General features: G+C 41.8%; 1 protein-coding gene across 1 annotated transcript in view; it reads right to left on the minus strand.

The window, feature by feature from the left end:
- The window catches only part of NSMCE2 (NSE2 (MMS21) homolog, SMC5-SMC6 complex SUMO ligase), a 133,591-nt gene that overhangs the window by 86,680 nt on the left and 24,371 nt on the right, over positions 1 to 22,540 (minus strand). Inside the window, exon 3 of the mRNA XM_072851904.1 lies at positions 17,159 to 17,265. Coding sequence (XP_072708005.1) covers positions 17,159 to 17,265 — 107 coding nt within the window. The remainder of the gene's footprint in view (positions 1 to 17,158; positions 17,266 to 22,540) is intronic.

Here is a 22,540-nt window from a genome sequence, read left to right on the forward strand (position 1 = left end):
GTGATGTGGTGGTTGGAGGCTGTCTTGGGCATAGCAATCATGAAATGATAGAGTTTTTGATTCTTGGAGAAGTAAGGAGGGGGGTCAGCAGAACTGCCACCTTGGACTTCTGGAGGGCAGACTTTGGCCTGTTTGGGAGCCTGGTTGACAGAGTCCCTTGGGAGGCAGTCCTGAAGGGCAAAGGAGTCCAGGAAGGATGGACATTCTTCAAGAAGGAAATCTTAAAGGCACAGGAGCAGGCCATCCCCATGTGCTGAACGATGAGCCAGCAGGGAAGAAGACCAGCCTGGCTGAACAGAGAGCTTTGGCTGGAACTCAGGAAAAAAAGAGGAGAGTTTATGACCTTTGGAAGAAGGGACAGGCAACTCAGGAGGACTACAAAGATGTCATGAGGTTATGCAGGGAGAAAATTAGAAGGGCCAAAGCCCAACTAGAACTTAATCTGGTTACTGCCGTAAAAGACAATAAAAAATGTTTCTATAAATACATTAGCAACAAAAGAAGGGCTAAGGAGAATCTCCATCCTTTACTGGACATGGGGGGACACATAGTGACAAAGGATGACGAAAAGGCTGAGGTACTTAATGCCTTCTTTGCCTCAGTCTTTAATAGTAAGACCAGTTGTTCTCTGGGTACCCAGCCCCCTGAGCTGGAAGACAGGGATGGGGAGCTGAATGAAGCCCCCATAATCCAAGGGGAGATGGTTAGCGACCTGCTACACTGCTTAGACACACACAAGTCTAAGGGGCCAGATGGGATCCACCCAAGGGTATCTGGTGGAAGTGCTCACCAAGCCGCTTTTCAATCCTTTATCAGCAGTCCTGGCTAACTGGGGAGGTCCCAGTTGACTGGAGATTAGCTAATGTGACACCCATCTACAAGAAGGGCCAGAAGGAGGATCTGGGGAACTACAGGCCTGTCAGCCTGACCTCGGTGCCGGGGAAGGTTATGGAGCAGATCATCCTGAGTGCCATCACATGGCACGTACAGGACAACCAGGTGATCAGGCCCAGTCAGCATGGGTTTATGAAAGGCAGGTCCTGCTTGACTAATCTGGTCTCCTTCTATGACAAGGTGACCCACTTTGTGGATGAGGGAAAGGCTGTGGATGTTGTCTATCTAGACTTCAGTAAAGCCTTTGACACCGTTTCCCACAGCATACTCCTGGAGGAACTGGCTGCTCATGGCTTGGACAGCCATACTCTTCACTGGATAAAAACTAGCTGGCTGGCCAGGCCCAAAGAGTGGTGGTGAATGGAGTTAACTCCAGTTGGCAGCCGGTCACAAATGGTGTTCCCCAGGGCTCAGTACTGGGGCCAGTCCTGTTTAATATCTTTATCAATGATCTCGACGAGGGGATCGAGTGCACCCTCAGTAAGTTTGGAGATGACACCAAGTTGGGCAGGAGTGTTGATCTGCTGGAGGGTAGGAAGGCTCTACAGAGGGATCTGGACAGGCTGGATCAATGGGCCAAGGCCAATTGTATGAGGTTCAACAAGGGTAAGTGCTGGGCCCTGCACTTGGCTCACAACAACCCCATGCAACGCTACAGGCTTGGGGAAGAGTGGCTGGAAAGCTGCCAGGCAGAAAAGGACCTGGGGGTGTTGGTCGACAGCTAGCTGAATATGAGCCAGCAGTGTGCCCAGGTGGCCAAGAAGGCCGATAGCATCCTAGCTTGTATCAGAAATACTGTGGTGTCCTGGTTTCGGCTGGGATACAGTGGTTGCGTGATGCTTAATTGCTGACGGGGGTTCAACCACAACATGTGGCCAGCAGGACTAGGGAAGTGATCGTGCCCCTGTACTTGGCACTGGTGAGGCCGCACCTCGAATACTGTGTTCAGTTTTGGGCCCCTCACTACAAGAGAGACATTGAGGTGCTGGAGCGTGTCCAGAGGAGGGCAACAAAGCTGGTGAAGGGTCTAGAGCACAAGTCTTATGAGGAGCAGCTGAGGGAACTGGGGTTGTTTAGCCTGGAGAAAAGGAGGCTGAGGGGAGACCTTATTGCTCTCTACAACTACCTGAAAGGAGGTTGTAGTGAGGTGGGTGTTGGTCTCTTCTCCCAAGTAACAAGTGACAGGACAAGAGGAAACAGCCTCAAGTTGCGGCAGGGGAGGTTTAGATTGGATATTAGGAAAAATTTCTTCACTGAAAGGATTGTCAAGCATTGGAACAGGCTGCCCAGGGAAGTGGTTGAGTCACCATCCCTGGAGGTGTTTAAAAGACATGTAGCTGTGGTGCTTAGGGACATGGTTTAGTGGTGGACTTGGCCATGTTAGGCTTACAGTTGAACTTGATGATTTTAAAGGTCTTTTCCAACCTAAACGATTCTATGATTCTATTCCATGATTCTAAGAAGAAAGGTATGACTGAAGGACCAGGAAGAGGATACAAACTTGCAGAGGATGGAAGCTGGAAGCCTGTGACTTCGGGTAAAAGGAATAAAGCTCTGTTTCCTCCTCCAGCTGTGCCTAGCTAACAGTTTCAGGAATAGTAGGGGATGTTTGGGGAGAAAATTCTGAGTGGGTATCTCAAGTCTTTGGATTAGTACCAGTACTAAAGAAAGCATCGGTGTTAGTGGCTGATGAGGCTCCCCTGTGTGAAACAGAAGAATCCATCCCTATTATCTAGGTGAGTCTGTTGCTTGCCCAGAATTTAGATCACTGATGTTACAGAGAAATTGCCAACACTCACCCAGCCTTCCAAATTCTACCTCTTGCTGCTAACCCTTGTGGGACAGAAGTAACACAGCCAAGGGAAACCTTGAGCAGCTCAAATGGAACAGAGAGCTCAGAGCAAACATGAGAAGGCAGAAATCCCAGTGCTGCTCTCTTCAGTCCTTCTAGGCAACGGAGAGGCCTGGCTAGCAGATGTAACCAGCAGACTGATGCCTGGTTGTACAGCTGCTGTCACCAGAAAAACTTTGGGTTCTTTGATTACAATGCCTCATTCAATGAAGATGGACTGCTATGGAGATATGGAAGCCACCTGACAAAGAGAAAAACATTTCTGTGAAGAGACTTGCTATTCTAGTGAGGATGGCTTTAAGCTAAATTCACTGAGGAATGGGTACTTGGCCCAGAGATAAGGGAAGGGAGGAGAAAGTATGTGTGAGAAAAGGCCACAAGGGAAAGTTACACCTTTCTACTTGGAGGGAGGGCATGCAGAGGCTTACCTCAGGTATCTGGATACTAGTGCACAGAGCTTGTCCAACAAACAAGAAGAACTGGAAGCCTATGCACAGTCAGAGAGTTCTGATGTGATCAGGATCACAAAGATTAAATGGGATGGCATCCATGACTGCAACAGTGTCGTGGAGGCTGTTCAAGGAGAACAAGCAATAAAGAAGGGCAGTTGCACTTTCTTATAAAGCACCTCCTTGTCTATGCAGAGGTCCAGTGTGAAACCAGAGAGGAATCTTTGGACAGGAATCTTTTAGTCAAAAGCAAAGGCAAAAGCAACATTGGCCACGCAGCAGTGGGGGCCTGTTACACACCACCTGCCCAAGGGGACAAAGTGGATAAGGCTGTCCAAAAACAACTACCAAAAGCAACCCGATTACCAGCCTTTGTCCTCATTAGGGATTTCAACCATGTGGGCACCATGGCATTGTTCAAGCAATCCAGGATATTTCTAGATTGCATTGGTGATAACTTTTAATGCAAATGCTAGAGAGACCAAACAAAGATAATACTCTACGTGACCTCTGTGCACAAACAAGGAAGAACAAGTGGCAAATGTGGTCACAGACAGTAGCTTGAGAGCAGTGACCACAAGCTGATTCCATTCAGGATCTATAAGAAGATGGGAAGGTAAGCAGAAGAATTAGGACTCAGGATTTTATGCAAGTGGACTTTGGGTTATTCAGGAGATGGCTCAGCAGAATCTCCCAGGAAGTTGATGCAAAAGGTGCCTAGGATAGCTGGTAAATTTTTATAGGAAAACTTACTGAGAGCTCAGGAACAAATAATCCTTTTGTACAAGAAGACTGGAAATTTCAGTAGAAGACCCACTTGACTAAGCAAGGAGCTTCTTAATGAACTGTAATGCAAAAAGACAGCATACAGCAAACAAGAACAGGCAACAAAAAAGGAGTACAAAAGCACTACTTTGGCAATTAGGAACAAAATTGGGAAAACCGAAGTGCATTTAGAATTAAAAGAAGTGAGGGATATAAAGAGCAGCAAGAGGGAATTGTGTAAGTTCAGAGGAAATGTGGGGATGTTACTGAATAGGAGAGACAACCTAGTAGTTGTGCAGATGGAAAAGGCTGAAGTACTCAATACATTTTTGCCTCAATCTTCACAGGCAAAGAGTACTCCTAGATTTCCAGGTGTACCAGGATGGTTTGGGAAGGAACGGGTTAGGGACGACAAGTTAGAAATTAGTTAGAGCAGCTGGATGTATTCAAATCCATGAGGACAGACAAGATTAATCTGAAAGTGCTGAAAGAGTTGGCTGATGTGACCCCAAGAGTCCTGCCTGTCATCTCCAAAAAAAACCATGATCATTGGGGCAGGCCCCTGAAAACTGGAAAAAGGCTAGCACTATGCCTGCCTTCAAAAAAGGCATGAGAAAGAATTCAGGCAACTACAGGCCGGGTAGCCTCACCTCAGCCCCTAGAAAGATTACATACCACATCCTTTTGGAATCCACCTCCAAACATGCAGAGAACAAAAAGGTAATCAGCAACTATCAACGTGGACTTACAAAGGGCAGTTTATGCTTGATTAAACTGATTGCCTTATGTGATGAACTGACCTGAAATGCAGATGTGGGGAGAGTGGTGGATGTAATCAAATGGTCTGGTAGGTAAATTGAAAACTACTAAGACAGCAGGGCTCAGAGGGTAACACTCACAGTAAACATTAATTTGATGCCCAATTTGTAGCCAGTACCAAGCAGAATATTATAGTGGTGAACAGTAGGGCTGAAAATGTTCAATATCCTCACCAACAACCTGGATGATGAAACACAATGCACTCTCAGCAATCTTCTAGACAATATTAACCTAGTGGCATTCGACACATCAAGCAGTAGAGCTTTAATCAAGAAGGACCTTAAGGAAATTCAGGACTGGAAACATCAAGTTCAACAAGAAAAATTCTGCAGCTTTTCTAGGGGCAGGGTAACCCCATGCATCAGTGCATGCTAGGAACTGACTGGCTTTGTAGCAGCTCTGCTGAAAAGGACAGGGAGGTTATGGTAGATGCCAAGCAAAATGTGAGGAAACATTCTCACTGCTAATAAGGCAAATTGGATACCGGCTACATTAGGAGCAGCGTGGCCAGCAGGACAAAGAAAGTTACTCTCCCCCTATATGAAACATTGATTAGGCGATAGCTGAAATACCACATCCAGTATCAGACTCCCCAGTTCAAGAGGTACGTGGAGAAACTGGCGTCTAGGAAGAGGCTGTGGGCTCATGATAGACAGAAGTTGAAGCAGCTGGGTTTTTTTAGTCTGATAAACAGGAGGCTGAGAGAGGCAAAAACTACTTGGAAGAGGAGTTACAAAAACGGTGGAGCCAAGCTTTCCTCAAGTAATGAAAGTGCATGTAAAATCATGATTTTTTTCTGACAGTTCTATCAACTTAGTGCTTTGGTTTTTTAAAAATAAGACATGCTTTGTTGTCTCTTATTCAGCATCTCCTGTAATAAGCAGCCCATAGTCACAACTTAGTTGACCATATATATAATCCCAGTTGGACCACCTTTCTAGTTTATAACACTGCTGATGAGGATATAAAAGGCATTTTTATGTTCACCAATTCAGGAATCTCAAGGACTGATCTTAAAACTTTCAGATTCTGATCTATTAAAGTAAGTAAAAAAACTACATTGTATGGTATCTACCCATCCAGGAAAACATTTCATCCCATTTGGTGTGGTTGAGATCAGAGCAGGTACTTAACGTGGAATTTCATCAAATTTATAAGAAGGGGTTCCAGCAGATGCTCACCTAGAGCTGTAGTTCTCCTCCTCCCGCCAATACTACAAGCAAGATTTGTTATTTAGAACATGTTATTAAGTTTTTCTTGGGCATTAAGGGAGAAAGCTGGCTGCAAGACAAGGATCTAGCTGAAGATTCCTCCCTTCTTTGGTGCAAGTGGGTGTACCTCTGCTAACTTCAGGATGGATTTTATCTGCTAGTACCTAATTATTAAATGGTTTGTGTGGTTTTATATGATACAGATTTGAAGTGAGCTTTGAGATTAAGAATTTTTCCATTATGTAACAATGCCCAGAGCAGGAGCTGTTCATTTACTCATTTTTTAAATCATCAAATGTATGAGTAAGAACACAGAGGTAAATTATTAGATACCCTGAAGACTTTCCAAATATTAAAAATATGGAGGTGAAAGGTAGTTTTTAGATAGAACTACGTTCCAAAATAGGTTTGAAGCAGATTATAAATATTATTCGTCTAAAGCTATGTAGCCAGTCAATATAAATTTCAGGATGCAGGAGTGCTTGTGGACTCTGTATTTTCTATGTAGTTTGTTTTCTGCTGCATAAAGATGAGAGTACTGCATCAGACCAAAGATCCATCCAGCATATTCTCATCTTTGACAGTGGCAGAAGCAAAAAGCTGGAGTAGGAGTATAACAAGAGCATCAAATAGAAAGATCTTCCCCTGTTTCCCACCGTATACTTTCCCTACTTCTAGCAACTTGCAGTTTAGGGGTTTCCCAAGACAGTGACTGTATTTGAATCTTTACATCTAATAGCTGTCAATGAGTTTTTCTTCCATTAATTTGTCTAGTAGCTTTTTGAACCCATTAATGCTTCTGGTCTCCATAACATCCTGTGGCAATTAACTCCCCAATGTAATTATTCACTGTGTAAAAAGTTACTTCCTTTTGTTGGTTTAAAACCTGTTGCTGGATAATTTCATTAAATCCTCTTTGTTTTTATGTGATACATTGTGAACAAGCACTTCTGTTCCATCCATGACTGTACACACTGCTATTATAGTCACCTCTTATCTGAATTAACCGTCAGTTTCTCCTTGAACAGAAGTAAAGACACACCTGTGATCCTCTATAGGTGCTTTTTGCTTTAGCTGGATTTTCTCCTTACCATAAAACACTGTACTTCTATCAAAAATTTAACAGACAAATAAGTACTGAAAAGAACTAGTATAAGGAGGGATTAATATAAGGAGTCTGGGTTTGAGTTTTGTGCGGTTTTGAAATGGCTGAGCGTAAACTCACTTGGAGCTGTAATACACATTACAACTATAGTTACCTATGCTGTGTATATAAACCTGGTCGATGGGATTTGTCTGAAATACGTTTATAAGCCTGACTGATTAAGGAGGCCAGGCATATTCAAACCTAACTGGTAGATTAAGCAGAATGACTAGCTATACTCAGGTCTAACTAGCTCATAAAGGGTTAGCAGAGACACACGTCGTTATAATTGATGGGGCTGCTCTGTGCAAATCCAACTGATGGGTCAGATTCTCTTAAGACACTGTTCAACAGGATCGCCACTGTTCTGTCAGATTTTGTCTGCCAAGAGATATCATGCACTGCTGTGGATGGGAGAAAACGCAATACTTCTGTAAGTCTTCTCCAAGTGCATGCCACCAACTAACAACAGCCAACTCTGGTTTTGGTCAAAAGAAGACGAGAAAGGGATTCTAAAGCCTAAGCAGGCTGTAAGAGGGGAAGCAACAGGAGAGGAAGAGGAGCTGCCCACCAAACAGAACATAATCAATGTGACTCCAGGGAGAAGAGGTGGTGATGAGGGCTGTGGCTCCAGTAGTTAGTGGAATTTAACAGACAGCAGTGGGGGAAGGTGGGGTTGTTTTGTGGGGAGTAAGAGCATACAGTGGGGTTGTTAATAGCCAAGTCCAGAAACGCCCTGTTTCAATAGATGGTTTTACTGAATTGGACCAAACTGCCTCTAGTGCAGCCCAGCCTTTACCTGTATCCCTTGATCACCTCCAACTAAGCATAAAAATATCCATGGAGAAACATTTCATCTACAGCCCACACTTCATCATTACAACAATTATCACACACCACAAAACCACACCCTGTCAGTTTTCCCTACTCAAGTTGCCATCTTCCCAGCAACCCTTGTAAATTCACCATTGCATCCAAGCCCTTACTATCCTATCCTCTCCCCACACAACAGTCTGCTGGGGAAAACATAGCATCATAACAGCTTTGAACAGAGGATGAGTATCTAGTTGAATAAACACTGTGAATTGTTCACACAGAAGCAGTGGCAATGCAGTAAGGCACCAACATTTGAAAAGAGCCAGAAGAGTTAACACTAGCAACATCATTGAGCTTTTCATTTCTCTGTTTTTGTGGAATTTATCAGGCGTAGTATGTGTGAATACACATTAATGTGGGAACTTTACACTTTACAAGGAAGTTTTGAGTGTATCTGATGTACACACTTATTTTCTTAAGTCTTTTAAAATATTTTTCATTCATTGTCAGTGTTAACACACAAGCCTAAGGATAAAAGAAATACTTCAGCTAGTTAAATCAGCTTACTCAGGCTATGCACTTAGCTCAGTTAAAAAAGATGAGAGCCCAGAAACTAGTCCAACTTGCCAACTCTTATTATCAAGCACAGTGTTTGTAACTCACAGTAGGTTATCAACAATGGGGCCACATTTGGGAGATACCGTGACATCTGGTATTGATTTCTGGCAGGATTTTGGTCTTTTTTGAAACCTCCACCTCAAGTTGGAAAGATAATAAAACGCATACGTACTACTAGGCAGATTTTTTTTATTATTTTAGTAGACATTAAAATAGGCATAGTTACATACTGCAGCAAATCACAAACACAAAGAAGTCATGCTTCTTCTTTTAAATCAAAGCACTACCTCCCATCAACAGGAGCAATGTGAAAGGTGAGAAAGACAGTTTGATATTTGCAGAACAGGTTGAGTGCATGTGTTAAAAATAATAAGAAACCCGTTATATAATTTAATGAAATAAACGTCAAAAAGCTGCTCTTAACTCCCAACATCAAAAAATAAAACAAAGAAATGCTCCACAAACCTTCAGTTCTTTCCATTTTAACAAAGGCCCTAAATATGCAGTTCTGTAAGTTAAAACATTCAGAACAATCCATATTATGAAGTCGCAAGAATTTGGTACATTCTAAACTACATGTAACATGTTGCATACACACTCCTGCTTACGCCCAGAATTGGATAGCTCAACGAGAAAAAGTCCCAAATAATATAATTTATGAGGAAGCTAGGAATGAGAGTAGCAACTTCTACTAACTCCTTCTTAACTGAAATTCTTTAACAAAAACAAATTCATGGTAGTAGCAGCCACAAAAAAGTGTGATCTAGTTAATGCTGTAAGCAACATTTTATTTGTGACTCATTATAAAGCTGCTAAGAATCTTGCAGAGGGAAAATCTGTGTAACTGAATATTTTTATTGATAAGGTCAGTTAAAAAACATACTAGGAGAAAGAGTAAATGTTTTTAAATGAGTGACCTAACATTTAAACTTTTGGGGGAGGAATATTAAAATACCCAACATACACATATATTTTCTGGAAACAATTACAGTAATTAAAACAACACCGAACATTTGGAGAGAGACATTTTATGGAAGGCATTCCAGAACTGCCTCCCCAAAGACACTGATCAGCTTGGGTGTGTTCAATTACGGGGATAAATTAATTTCAAGTCAAAACTCCTGCTGCTGAGAATCATCCAGCCTTTAGCGCTCCCCCCCCCCCCTCCCATTTAAATCCTTGGACTGTCAGCAGGATCCTTCCAGATGACATGGTTAATTTGAAAGACTATTTTCACTACTGATCAACTGAAACTACAACTCCAGTGTTTCCAGTAATAAGTTTCATCAACAAAAAAAGTAATAATCCATAATTTGAGATGAAGATGGCCTTTTAATTTGCACTGGCTATCTACCTCAACACCTACCAATTTCATTACATTTTATAATTTTATCTTCTTCCTCTAGGCTAAACTAAGCCAGACAGAGTTAACTCATGTTGACTCTGAAATGCAGACATTGCCTAGGAAAGCAGGGATCCAAACCACAGAGACTTTCAGTTGCTCTCTGTTGTGACCTTCTGGAATTCCAGAAACAGTTCAGACTGCCAATTACAATTCTTAGTATTAAAATAAAATCATTTAAAAACTGAATTCAAATTGCTTTGAAATCTTCAGGTAGAAAAAAAAATAAATCTCTTCACAGACAAAGAGATGGGATGCTGTCCACATGACTGAGATCGTGATTGAACTAGATAGTAAATTCAGTTTCAGTATGTCTAGTACAAGATCAAAAACACCACAACTGCATGACGCACTGATTAAGTGCAACCCACTCTGCCAATTCTAGTTTTGCACATAGTTATGCTCCATCAGGTAGCGTCTGTCCTTCTGCAACCGGCATACAGCCAGTATAAATATGATATCATGTGATCTGGTTTATTTGATGAGAATGTGCTACCAGGCGATTTGGTACTGCACAAAAGTGGTATTAATGAACATGGGACCATAGCCCAAGGCAAGGAGTGAAACAATTTGTCAAGGTCAACCACACAGGCTGCTAGTAGACCTGAAAATAGTATCCAGTCCTCCTTAATCCCAAGCTAGTTTGCTACCTACTGGGCAGCACTGCTGCCCAACATAAGAAACACAGTTTTCAAATTACAATGGGGTTCTGAGGATTTCTTTGGCACATTTGTTCTAAATACTATCCCTGCTGCCAACCTGTCTATGGAGCTCCCAGTTCCATGTGATGGTCCGAGGTCCAGAACATTTCTTTTCACCCAAATCCTCGCTCTGCTAACCAGCTGTGGCCCCTGCTGCCCCAGCCCTAGCCACACAAGCCAAGGGCCATTTCAGCAACTGCAGTGTTGACACTGCAAATATTTAGGAAAATGTTTAGCTTGACAAATGTAAGTAACTGCAGTGAAGTCAAATAAACCTATGTTCGTGTGCAAGGGTGTCCAGCGTTTAGTCTCCAAAAAGCAGGACACGTTTTTATTCTTCCTATGAGACACTCAGACACACTACTGAGGGTGTGCTATATAACCCACATAAAATCAAACACTACTCCTACTTCTTTATATACTGCTCACTAAAAAAATATTTTTATGGCAGCTCTTCAAATGTGGACTCTAACATATTCTTGTAGTGAACTATACACATAGCTTACTAATTCTGGGAAAATAAAAAAGCGGCTTCCATCAAATGCTTAGCCCAACACATACAGAGACAGACACAAAAAAGTAAAGTAAATATTAGAAAGTAAATATTAGAAATGTGTTGAAACGCATCCTTGTCCCAGTTTCTGCAGGAAATACCTACAACAGTGCAATACTGTTTGAATTACTGTTTGGAGATGGCAGTAGGACAGAGCAAGCATTGCACTATTGATTAGAAATTAATCAAAGAGAATCAAAGAAATCAAAGAAATTGCACTGAAGAAACTTGAAAATGTTAAAGAACTCCATAGCTAGTAAATGCCAGAATTAAGTTTGCCCATAAAAGTTTTATTAAGCCCTATGGCATTATATATATGCGGAAGCATAACTACAGAGTCACATATTATTTTCCTCTACTGTCCTGCCCAAGTCATGATAAGGATTTGATCCAATGTCCATATTTTGCTTATTCTGTACGATGAATTATCAGTCTGAAGTGGCTTCACTAGTAGATAGCAAGTAAACAAGCAGTAAAGAGCAATTCCAGTTAGCATTCAAGGTACCAAGATGCCAAGGAGACATCCATTGTTAACAAAAACTTTAAAGATGAAGCAAGTTCTCCAGAAATCTATTTATTATTTGATGTGAGAGAAGACACTGCACAGGTACAATGTGTTTCACCAGGGGATTGACTTGTTGCTGCTGATGGTGCGCTTCAGTACACTGTAAGTGAACTTCAAGGGAGATCCACTAGCTTCTACAACAATTATAGAGTCAGAATAAATACAGTGAAAGACTACAAGAGCTCTTTTATTTTTCCTAACAGCCCAAGAAGAGATATATACATCTCTCTAAACCCATTTTCATGGTAGCAGACTTCACAAACATCTTCCTGAGCCGTTTCTGTGCAGCAGAGGACTTTTTCGATGAAAAGAAGGTCTCAAAATTTTCATGGCTAGCATACAAGATTTCAGAATCAAGAAACACTGATGCACTGCACATAAGAGAAAATGCTCTGAACTCAGCTGGAACAGTAAAGGTCACAGTTGCAGATATGGATATCATCTGTGGATTTTGCCCTAAAACATGCTGTCATGACAGTGCAGTGAGAAGAAAAAGAAGAGCAAAGTGCTCATTAAGAAAGCACCAGCACCAAACAAGGCTGTTTGTTCCATGAAACTAGGAAGTTCCATGACAAAAATTGTTTCACTGACAACACTGGCAGAGAGTCCTGAATCAATCAGAACACATGAATCCCATGGGATTCATAGTCTTCCTGTTACTTAGCCCTACAGAAAACTAAGTGACAATCTGATTTTGAAGCACAGCCCTGTCTCTAACAGGCAGCAGAGGTCATTGATGACACTGTCAGTGCCTGCCACACAGACTGGACTTGGTCATCACATCAGTTCTGCTGCCATAGCTGTGCCACCAAGGAGGATGGGAGCTGGGTGGAATCACATCCCCTGGTTGACCTTGCTATTCCTTCAAAACCCACGCTGCAGGTGGAACTACCACTACAGAAAGTGTTTTGTTGGTTCAGTTTACTTTGTTGAAAGAGATGGCTTCAATATATTGGTAGAGCCTTCTCCAATAGGACCCACAGCCAACACAGCTAATATTTCCATCTTTTTCTTCCAGCTCAACACCACCTCCTTCCTAGCACTCTTTCAACCAGTCTCTTCCTCATCTGTCTGTATGACCTCATGATTTCCCAAGCCCATGTCCTTTACCTTTCCATCTACCTCTTCCCACACTCAGTGGTTCTGTAACATGCCTCTTAAAATTTTTCTTAAACACGTCTCCTTCCACCTCACAACCTCACTCAGGTTTAGATTTTATCCTCCCTCACAGTGCTCAGGCTTAACAAAAGGCAGACTAAATTCAAGCAACATAGACTGATGCTTGGCAAAGCAGTAACTTACAAGAGGAAGTACTAAGCAATCTTTGCCAGAGATGTCACTATCACATTCAACACTTCGCTCTCACCCGCAAAGGAAACAAAATAGCCCAGGTTCTCTTTCCCTGCAGGAGAAGAAAAGAGAGGCGGGAATAATGCAGCTTTAGAAAGCTAGTTATGTCTTCCTTGTTCTCTCGATAGACCTACAATACATTGTGATTCATTTTATTTAGAGAAGTCTGGGGACTTCAGAAAATTTACCCCAGCTTTTACAGTCCCAAACAAGCCAAATGCTTGAAAAGCTGAGATAGTGATCAGAGTCCACCACCAACACCCCTGCTAATCTAAAGAGCAGAGTAGGGGAGAGAGAGCAGGCACAATACGCTGGCACTGGCCACTTGAGAGCTCTCCCAGAGTAGGGGACACTTGAACTGGCTAAGTCAGCCTGGGTCCCAATCACTTGGGTCCACTTCAAGAGTATAAAGAAGTCTGCAAGAGATACTCCAGCTCCATCAGTCTTCTGTTGTTGTTACACTAAAAATAAGAGAGCTGTCCAGACTTTGCATGAAAGGACCCAAATATTGGCTAATATATTTTAAAAATACCCGTTAAAAATGAAAAAAGAAGCAGCAGTAGGAGTCCAGTCACTACACAGGTACAAGAAAATCCAGTGGCACAGGGAGTTTCCACAGACAAAGGATTTCCCACAGCCTATTGTTGGAAACACTATGATTCAATTGCTCATTTCTTGCTCAACAGGCTGCTGATTCAACCAGAAGAGGATGCTGATATGTTTTACCTTCTGCATTCCACCTACTGCAAGCTAAATCAACAAAAAAACTTGGCTTTTAAAAACATGTGACTATATCTCATGCTAGTTCCTAGTTACTTACATTACATACTTTTGTTGTACAATATCTTTTTGTCAATGTCATTTAAAGGTAAACATAATAAAATAATAAATCAGGAATTTTAACTGTCGCTGTCTCCTTATCTTGCTAACTTCCAGTTGGACATTCATTACAAGCAGGTGGTTAGGTGAAACACACAATATAACATACTTTCAGATTCACTGCTGTATGAAGAAACCACAGACCAGAAAAAATGACAACATACAAACTCACAAAATAATCAGATAAAATGTGCTTTGCAGCTTGAGACAAATACTGTTAACACTGTATATGAAAAACAGTCTGCTTGTGAAAATGAATGGCCTGCTGCAACTCCCCAGAGAAAGCCCTCAGGTAAGGAATTCAGATGGAACCAGGGAGCAAGCCAGTGGAGGCTATTTTAAACCCAAGCCTATCCACAGCTACCTCCAGGTGCAGTCCTAAATTCAGCAACAGTATCTGTTTCCCAGAAGCAGACTTTAAGCTGTCTCTGACAGGTAACTGGAGATATGCTGTGCAGTTCTAGAGGCATGGCATGTAGCTATCCTCCAAAACAAAGCACTAGCTGTTATTTTTTAGAGAAGAAAGTGTATCTCTGTTCTACTGTAGAAGCTTATATACATTTCTTTCTCTTACTCAGAAAGGTTTGTTCAGGATGCTGGCAGTGGAAAGTACAGAAAATTCCCTAGAGCAAGGTAGGAAACAGACATAGGGGAAGTGTGGCTAGAGGCTAACAGATTAGCCATTACTGACTTTATAATCCACGTAGACTCTTAAATGTGTTAAATGTCTTGGAGCTGCATTTTTAAAACCTTAGGAATGAAAGAACAAGGAAGGAGCTTGTTTTTGCAAAGGAGGAGTCTCTGACACAACATAAATGAGCTACATTAGGGAAAAAAGGGGAAAAAAATTAAAACCAACCCTTCCAGGACTTTATTCTTTTGGAACACAAGCATAGATATGCACACAACAGATGCTGCTGAATCCAATCCTAAAAATCATGAATGTATCATTGCTCTACCTAAACCCACAAAAATATCTCCACTTCATTGAGTACTTTGTTGGTGAAGGGACAAGCTTACTCTTTATACTCCTGAGGATGAAGAAAGTGTTTTGCTGGCACATAGGAATAATGAAAGAAGTTACATTGTTGAAAATTACTTGAAATTCCTGTTATAACAATAACACGTCAGTTAGTTAATAGCTTACAATCAAAATATAAACCTACTATGTTTCACTCAAGCCTGGATATACATCATTAATTTCTAATGATGTGAGGACTATGTTATGTTTTACTAGGAAAGCTTTAAAAATCATGAATATTCCGAATAAAAGGAAAAAGTTCTGATCCATCCAGTTTCTGTCAAATATAAACTAGGAGGTCCCGCAGTTATGGTGACATCTGAGTTGAAATGTGTATTTAAAGACTGCATGAGGAATAGTGACTGTATTTGATGCTGTCCAACATTTGCTGATATTGACATAGTTTTCAACGCCTTTTAACATGTAATATTTAATTATTTGAATGAAGATTTTTCAGTTAAGCATCTGACTCAGGATGATTTTAAAAAATTATTAAAGGAAAACCTTTCTACAAAATAAAAACCATGTAGGCATTTCCCAGAATAGAACTCATGGAAAATGCATTGCTTTGCTCTCCTGTTTTTGTTTTAAAAATAGCAAAAAACAATAGCAAGATAATAGCAAGACAGGTTTAATTGAAAAGCTCTATTACTTTCATGCTTTGAAACACAGATTTCACATCTTGAAGGGAAATAGAGATGTGCATTTTGCCTTTTCTAGAGAATTCCATACAAAACTGACACCTAACAGTCTATTTGCAGACACTAAAATAGGTTACTTAGAAAGCTGAGTTCTCCAAGCATGATGTGGCCCAAAAATTAAGTGATCAAGTACAGACTGCACTGAAATTGACTCTTTCAATGTCTGGATCTGCTGTGGAGCCTACACCTTCAGTACCTTGCTTGCTAATGGCCAGGCTGCGATGATCAGAAAAGAGAAAACTAAGGAGCTGGTTCAAGAGAGCAGTCAGGGACAGCCTGAGAGAATGCAGAAAAAGCAGCCGCGCACTGGAATCGCGGTAACAAGGTTACCGAGCTGAGTGGATCACGCAGAGTCCAAGAGCCAGGGACAGAGAATCAAAGGGGGCTGACAGGACGATAACCATGAGAAAACACGAGATAATGGCGGAGCGGGAATGGCCAGGACAGCGGGGAGGCGCTGGCGGGCGGCGGCGGAAGCAGCGGCGCTGGGCGGGCGCGGGGCCCCGCCGCAGCCCCGGCCGCCGCACAGCGCGGCCCGCGGGGAACGCGACCGCGGCGCCCCCTGGCGGCCAGCGCCGCCGCCGCCGCGCCCCGGCCCCGCCCGGCCCCGGCCCCGGCCGTTCCCCCTGCGCCGCGCTCCGGCCCTCGGGCCGCAGCGGGCACGTAGGGGGGTTGTGTTCGACGTCGTCTTCTGTCCGCGAAAGGCGGGGAGGGAGAAGTCCTCCGAAAGCTGGTGTTCAGCTGCCTGACCCACGGCGTCCTCCCCCGAGGCCGGCTGGCTAAGGAAAAGCAGCTTACGCAACCCGTGCTGCGTGTGTTTCAGCCGAATAGCCCCAGCACCTGTTGTGCAACTGCAATCGCACTCAACGCCGAGCTAGAAACCCCCTGAACACGCTGAAATGCTCTTGCAAAAATGCGTGGTCAGGGAGCAGACGAGACCCTAGTTAACTGAGTGAACAATTAACAAGCTCACCCTTTATTAAGCACCAGCAAATTCATGTGGCAGGAAGGCACTGGAAACCAGGCTTCATCAGTTCCCCGCTGCCAGAACCACTTGTTTATTCCTGAAATCAGCTGCCTCATTCATTACGCAGCTTCCATCTTCCGCAATATGAGAAGCAGGTATCATCTGAGACTACGGTGTCTTAACTACACAGTCCTCAGTCATTCCCAAAGCACTATCCATCCCGTATTCCAGCTGGTGCAAGAGTTTGGTGGGGAGGAATTAGAGACTGTATCACACTGCATGCAAACTAGGAAGAAAAATTAATAGTTGTACTGGCAACTTTAGTATTTTACACCTGTCAAAGACCTATCTTTCCAACTATGTATTGTTTTAATGTAACATTTGTATCTATTAAAAGATGATATTTAAATACGGATATATTTTCATAACTTTAATAGAAATGACAGTTTACCTGATTTACTGTTTCTTCAATTGCTCTCATATAATGGTTGAGTTCTCTGTCCATTGCAGCATATTCTAACATGACATTTTCCATACTGTTAACATCCTCTACATCATCTGCAAAACAAAATATTTTGTACACGGATGATCAGTTGTATTATTTTCAGGGAGCAGTTTTTCTTTACAGATATGAAGACAAGTATTAATGCTGTGAATTTCTAAAGCATCTGTAAGGCACAGCAGGTGTTTTCAAACATACACTTTTTTCCTATTTTGCAACTGTAAACCTTGACATTTCTTGGGTAACTTGAACAAACAGCTTACTCAGAAAGACACTTCCCTGGTTTCATGTGAACAAGAGAGAGTGTGTGTAATTTCATCTACCAACACCTAGTCATTAGGCAATCAGGATATTTTCTGCAAAAGTTATATTTCATGACTCATCACATTGCCTCAGAAATAGTCAGAAGAAACTTACATGCCCTCTCAGTACAGTATAGTTCACAGCTATAATTAGACCCCTTATCCCCAATAAACATAGCTACTGCAAAATCAAAACAGAGCCAGCATTTTACAACACAGGAAATAATGGAAGATTGAATAGCACTGGCGAATCAAGCAGTAAAATTTTAATTGCCAGTGAAAATCAATGAATCCAGGACACGTGCTTAGTAATTCACATCTACTTTTATTCTCTTCTGCATTCCTCCTAATTTCACTCCTTTCATCTCTAACTACACCTCTGCTTTCCCATTCTAACATTGCTGTGCATCTGCTCAGCTGGATAAGGACTCTTCATATATGCTACAGGGCTGAACAGCCACAGCTGTCTCTCTTGACACAGGTGCATGTACCACACCAAATACTGCCAACTGTGGGAGGACAGCCAGCCACGAGCCCCTAGCCCATTCAGGAAATTAAGAAATTAGGAAACATAGGTTCCCACTTCTCTTACTCCCATTTATTCCTACCCTGCAATTTCCAGGTATAGAGAAAACAGCTGGAAGCAGCTGGAAGCTGTAAAAAAGCCCCAAAGTCTGCCATGTAGCATTGGAGGTTGTCATTTAATGGAGTAGTCTTCTTTACAAGCAGTTTAAGTAGCCAATCTGTGCTGTTATTTTAAGGAAGAAAATCATGGTATAGTTTTTTAAATTACTTTTTTTGTGAAGAAAGGAAAATGTCCTCTGATCTGGCGAGCTAGTGCACTTCCTAAGTTGCTAACTATATTAGTACGTTAGAGCACAAAAATCTGTCTCTGCAGAAAGCTAACATAAAGCATTGTATAGGGCCGTCTTAGCTTGAGAGCAAAACCTGAAACTGTTGCTGAAATAACACCACTCAGGGACAGGAGCTTCATACCATATGAAACAGTGATGGATCCAGGAGACAGAAGGAAAAGCACTAAGATATATTTATACAAAAAAGTTACATAATAAACCATACTATTTTGTGAACACGGCAATTATAGTCACGATGTTTCCCTTAATTAGGTATAGGCTTGGTACGTATCCATTTTTCATTAAGTAGATGAATGGATATTGCAGGCAGAATCTTGGCATTCCTGCAACTTTCTTCTGAATAATCAGCATTTCCCTCTCCCCTTTCCCTTCCCTCCCACCCAATTTCCATATCCTATCTGGTAACTATGATCATGCTCTTTTTCCTTCCTGCTAGGAAGCATATGAAGTGCCTCCTTCAAGGCTGACACAAATGGCACTCCATGAATCACAGGAAAGGTTTGTGTAGCAAGTAACTATCATTCTCCTCCCATGGCCAAAATGAATCATATCCATGACATAAAGAAACTACAGTGCCCTAAATCATTTTTTTAGGGGAAGAGAAGTGCATTGGTGAACACCAAGAGACCTGTATTAATGACATCTTTCCTAAAAGTTAAAAAAAGCTTTAGATAAAGAATAATAATGTTGCAACTTGAGAGATGCATTAAAGTAAAGCTCAAACAAAGAAGCAGAACACAGCTCAGGCAAGAGGGACATTATCTGTAACTACATCCTGCTCTACATTCTTCATGTACTGACCATTCCACCCCTCCACCAGCCTGTTTTAAGCCTCAGTGATGCCCACTGCTGTTTCCCTGTTGCTGTTCTTTCATGCGCATGAAGTATGTTATATATACTGGGAAATCGCTGAATGTGTCACTAATGCATGATCATAGCCTGCCCTTGAAGGCATTATGGACATAGAAGGACTGTATAAAGGTCAGTTGTTGTCCATCCCCTATTTCTGCTCTTTGACAGATACTAGAGTCCATTTTATATCTGCAGTTCAATCCATAGTCCAAGGTGCTGAGAGCTAAGAAGAAATCTCCCATGTTGTTCCCAGCCACTCATCTCCCCATGTCCTAAACAAGATTTAAAAGAAAATTTACATTACAGGCTATTGTATTTGGCTTTGAAAAACTCTTGTCATCCCACATTACACACTGCAATAACCCGCTGTGCTCGGCTCCTCTGCTCCCACCACACTCTCCCATCGCCTGATGAGCTAAGAGCACTTTTGCCCCTCCCTGGTACGGAGCAGAGGCAGAGCAGAGCTTGGGTACACATGATGAGAAGCTGTGGGTGACTGTATGGGGATGTAAAGTTTTATAGCTCACCAGGGCAGGGATCGCAGCACCTTCAATGTTTCCGTACAACAGACTCCACCATAGACTAATCAGATCACACCAGTTGACCTGATCTTACTAGGGAACAAGAAATCAGAAAAGAAAGACTTCTCTCTCCTCACCACCATCTCACAACTCACTCTCCCAAATCCCACCAACCCATTAGTTCAACAGCACTATAATATGAAGAAGAATCAACATTTAATAATTATATCAGGCTTTTGAAAGATTTAAAAGGCATTGTCCGTTATTCACTCTGCAAGCCCCGCTGCTACTTTTATTTCAGTTGTGAGGAAGGCAGTAGAGATTCATGGTAAAGGGATTCAAGGCACTGTCTCTCTTCCAGCAGACTGTGACCACGTTATCTGCTGAATACCCTCCAGCCAGACTTCAGCTACAAAGCCAGCTAACTCTCCAAAGCACTCAAACCTTTCACTCTGCAAGCCAGCAACCTAGCTCAACACCAAAATCAAACACTTTGCAAGTGCTGGATCAGTGCCCTTCTGTTATCTAATCAAAATTTATCCTAATCTTGTTTCTAATTCATATCTAAGGAATGCATTGCAAACTCTCTGCATATGCTTTTAGCTACTGCCACAAAATACCATCGAAGTTGCATACTGTAGTTAAGTCTCCTTGTTATCTAGGCTAAATATGTTGAGTTTAGTAAGCATTTCTCCACAAGTCCTTACCCTCACCACCCAGAGATTATACATTTTGCAATATTACATCTTTTACTCACAGAAAGCCCAGTTCAAGGCCATAATTTTCATTTTCAAAGGCCCATGTGCATCATGTTAAAATTAGCTGGCTGAATATGCACACTTCATGATTATGAATTCCAGCTCGCATGACTTTATGAACTCTTTTTATAATGGAAACAGGGATATTATTCTGAAAAGTCTCCCTAAATAGTAAAGAACAAAATTACATAAAGAGACTAACAAGAGTTTAATTTTTCATTTCTAGTAAGAGACCAAACTGATCATGCTCAGGTGCCTTACTGCTGATTCAAACTGTAATCAATCAGGGGTATCATGAACCCCACAGTGTTAAAACAGAAGTTGCAATAACAGGATAGAGTCAAGTCAGCACTGGTTTAATACTTCCTATATTAACACTCATCTAAAATGCCACCCATTTATCCAAAACTTGCATTTCCTTCTAACATCTGAGTTCATAATTACTTTAGTTCCCTGCATACATCCACAAGTTAGCAAAATTTCTACAGATTTTTCACAACTACCTCTTTTTCTGTGCAAAAGTTACAACATCAGTATTTGCTTATTTAGGGTATTACAGCTGTCCTGCAGCCAATACACAGCAATTCAAACAAGCATTCACTTCCACCGCAGACTATCTCAAACACAAAATGGTCTGGAATACCATGAAATTACAGGAAGGCTCTAAGCCTACAAATATAACAGTACTTAAAATGAATGCTTAAGCACAGACAACATGGATTAACATAAGTATATACATACTCTCGTATCTTTATAGTATTGGCTAACAAAAGTCAAACTTCCAATTTAAAGAAAACAGGACATTGTCAGTTCTACCTCTTGCACTACATATTAGGTTTCTTTGAATTTCAAGGGTACATGCTGGTTTTTCTGTCAAGGTCTCCCATCATTCAAGGCAGAAGAGGAATGGTATACCATTGCCCACAAATTTTGACAGACTTTTAAAACACACGTAGCAGAAACATCTGTCATTTGAGCCAATAGCAACAGCAGTAGTAGGGCAGTTGTCTTCATATGCACCAGCAACAGATAAAATACACACTTTGCCAGCAGGTTTCAAGTTACGGCTGACAGCAGAGGAACACAAGCTCCCCAGCTTCTCGATTTAGTTCCATCTTCTGAAGGAGAATGTACATTCTCGATTCAGGATACAGCTAAGCATTTTGTTGTTTTTAGCAAGTACTTGCATCTTCAAAACCAAAAGTGCTAAGACAGCCACCTGCACCCCCAATTTTGGTCTAGTCAACTGTTGGAAATTCAAGTTGGACAATACATCTTGAAAAAAACTATCAACCAATCCACACTCTTTAAAAATAGATTCACAAAACACTTGGAGGAGACAGTAGCAAGATGTCCCTCTACTGTCTAGATGCTTGATAGTGAGAGGATACAGACCTATGTAGAAGACCACTGTCTTATTTCCTTCCTCTGTCTATATATACTTGAACCCTGCCATGGTCCTCCACACTGTACAGACCAACAGGAACTTAAACAGGAGACTGATTGCTTCTGCAGCACTAAGGATGCATCTTCACTTTTTCTCCTGCAGATACATGGACAGCTCCTCATAAAACTCTCACCAAGGAGATTTCTTTCCAAATCTCATCTCCCTGACCTGTAACATATTTTATCTATTAGGCTGCAAAAAGAGCAGAATGCTAGTACAGAAAATTCTAAACTAAAAGAAATTAGAAGCAATACAAAGGAACAGCAAAAGACAGGAGAAAATCAATTTGATCTCCTGAATGCAGGTGTCCTCACATTATAACCAGAGAAATGGTTGAAAGTGGAATGCCCAAAAATCTCCACAGAGCCCTTTGGATAGGGAACTAACCACTGCAATTCATAAGAGAAGAAAAATTATTGCTGATTAGAGGGCCAACAACCATACAGGGAATGGCAATTGGTGGAGTAAAGGGGAACTTTGGGGCAGTAATTGCAAAATTTCCCTCCACGTAACAGTCAAAAGCTACTTACTGCTGAAGCTGGTCCTAAAGAAACCTCCAGCTTCTCAGGAAATGCC

The sequence above is a fragment of the Ciconia boyciana genome, chromosome 2 (genome assembly GCF_034638445.1).
Source record: "Ciconia boyciana chromosome 2, ASM3463844v1, whole genome shotgun sequence".
NCBI classification, from domain to species: Eukaryota; Metazoa; Chordata; class Aves; order Ciconiiformes; family Ciconiidae; genus Ciconia; species Ciconia boyciana.